Here is a 1,119-nt window from a genome sequence, read left to right as displayed (position 1 = left end):
TTTTTACTTTATGGTTCCTGTTGTGTGAGATGTCCTGTTTGCCTTCTTTATGGTGATGTGGAATGTTTTCATCAGGGAATATGCACAGGCTCCGCCCACACAACAGGTGTAGTCAAACACAACTCAGTCACGCCTTGATAGGTTGCCATGGTACGTCAGTGGAAAGTACCATTCTGTCCTCTGCAGAAGGGGGGTATGACTTAATTTTAAGTTTTAAGTTAGAATAAATCCTTCTGTAATTTCTTACAATTCTATTCAAAAATGCATGTTGTTTTACAAAAATGTAGTTGAGTTATTTTCTTACTTAAGTGACACATCCCCTGCTTTTTCTTATCTAAGTGGTAGTGTCCGAGGCATTGAGTCTCCTGTGACATCTAAGTGGTAGTGTCCGAGGCATTGAGTCTCCTGTGACAGGTGTGTGTCAGTCAGAGACTGTCTATCTGATCTTTGAGATAGAGTTAAATGTCCAGCCCAATGTCACGGTCTCACAGATGGCTGTTGACGTGAGATGGCTGAGCCAACCTGGGCTTAACTAGCCCAGTGACAGCATGGCATTTACTCTTGATCACTCTAATGAGGAGTACTTTGAGTTTGACTCCTCTTCAGAGATCCTGGAAATATCTACCTCGTCTTACATTAGCTCAAACAGTGCTGATGATGAGGATAATGAGGAAGATGCAAAGCCGTATACCCTGGAGGAAGGTACAGTACCTGTGCCCTTTGATATTTTGATCCTTTTAAAAGTCAAAAGTCCTAGTGCTATCAAAGACACGTACTGTCACAGTAACTCGATGTCTTTCAGCAATGGTCAAGTTGAAATTATTGCTCATTTTGAAATCTAAACAATCTAAACAATCTAAACAGGTTTTTCCATCCTTGGTTGGTGATGACATAGAGCATATAAAATGTACACAATGCGTTAGATTCTTCATCTTGTCGGGTTTCCTCTTCTTTCTGATCTTATCAATATTTGTATTTCATAATATTCGGTGTAAACACTCAGGCAGTCATTTGTGTTAGAACATCATTACTGATGTTTGTGCTGAAGGACATCGGGGAGATACACAGTTTGAATCATTTAGTTTCAGTGTATTAATCATAAAGTTTCAGGAGCAAGTA

At 39.8% G+C, this 1,119-nt stretch overlaps 1 protein-coding gene across 1 annotated transcript in view; it reads left to right on the top strand.

The window, feature by feature from the left end:
* The first annotated feature begins 548 nt into the window (after positions 1-548).
* Positions 549-1,119, top strand: part of LOC107601658 (trafficking kinesin-binding protein 1-like) — a 22,797-nt gene continuing 22,226 nt past the window's right edge. The window contains exon 1 of the mRNA XM_016293914.1: positions 549-707. Coding sequence (XP_016149400.1) covers positions 549-707 — 159 coding nt within the window. The remainder of the gene's footprint in view (positions 708-1,119) is intronic.

Source organism: Sinocyclocheilus grahami, unplaced genomic scaffold, assembly GCF_001515645.1.
Source record: "Sinocyclocheilus grahami isolate Dianchi unplaced genomic scaffold, SAMN03320097.WGS_v1.1 scaffold310.1, whole genome shotgun sequence".
NCBI lineage: Eukaryota > Metazoa > Chordata > Actinopteri > Cypriniformes > Cyprinidae > Sinocyclocheilus > Sinocyclocheilus grahami.
Note: the sequence above shows the minus strand (reverse complement) of the source record. Positions and strands in the feature narration are given on the sequence as shown.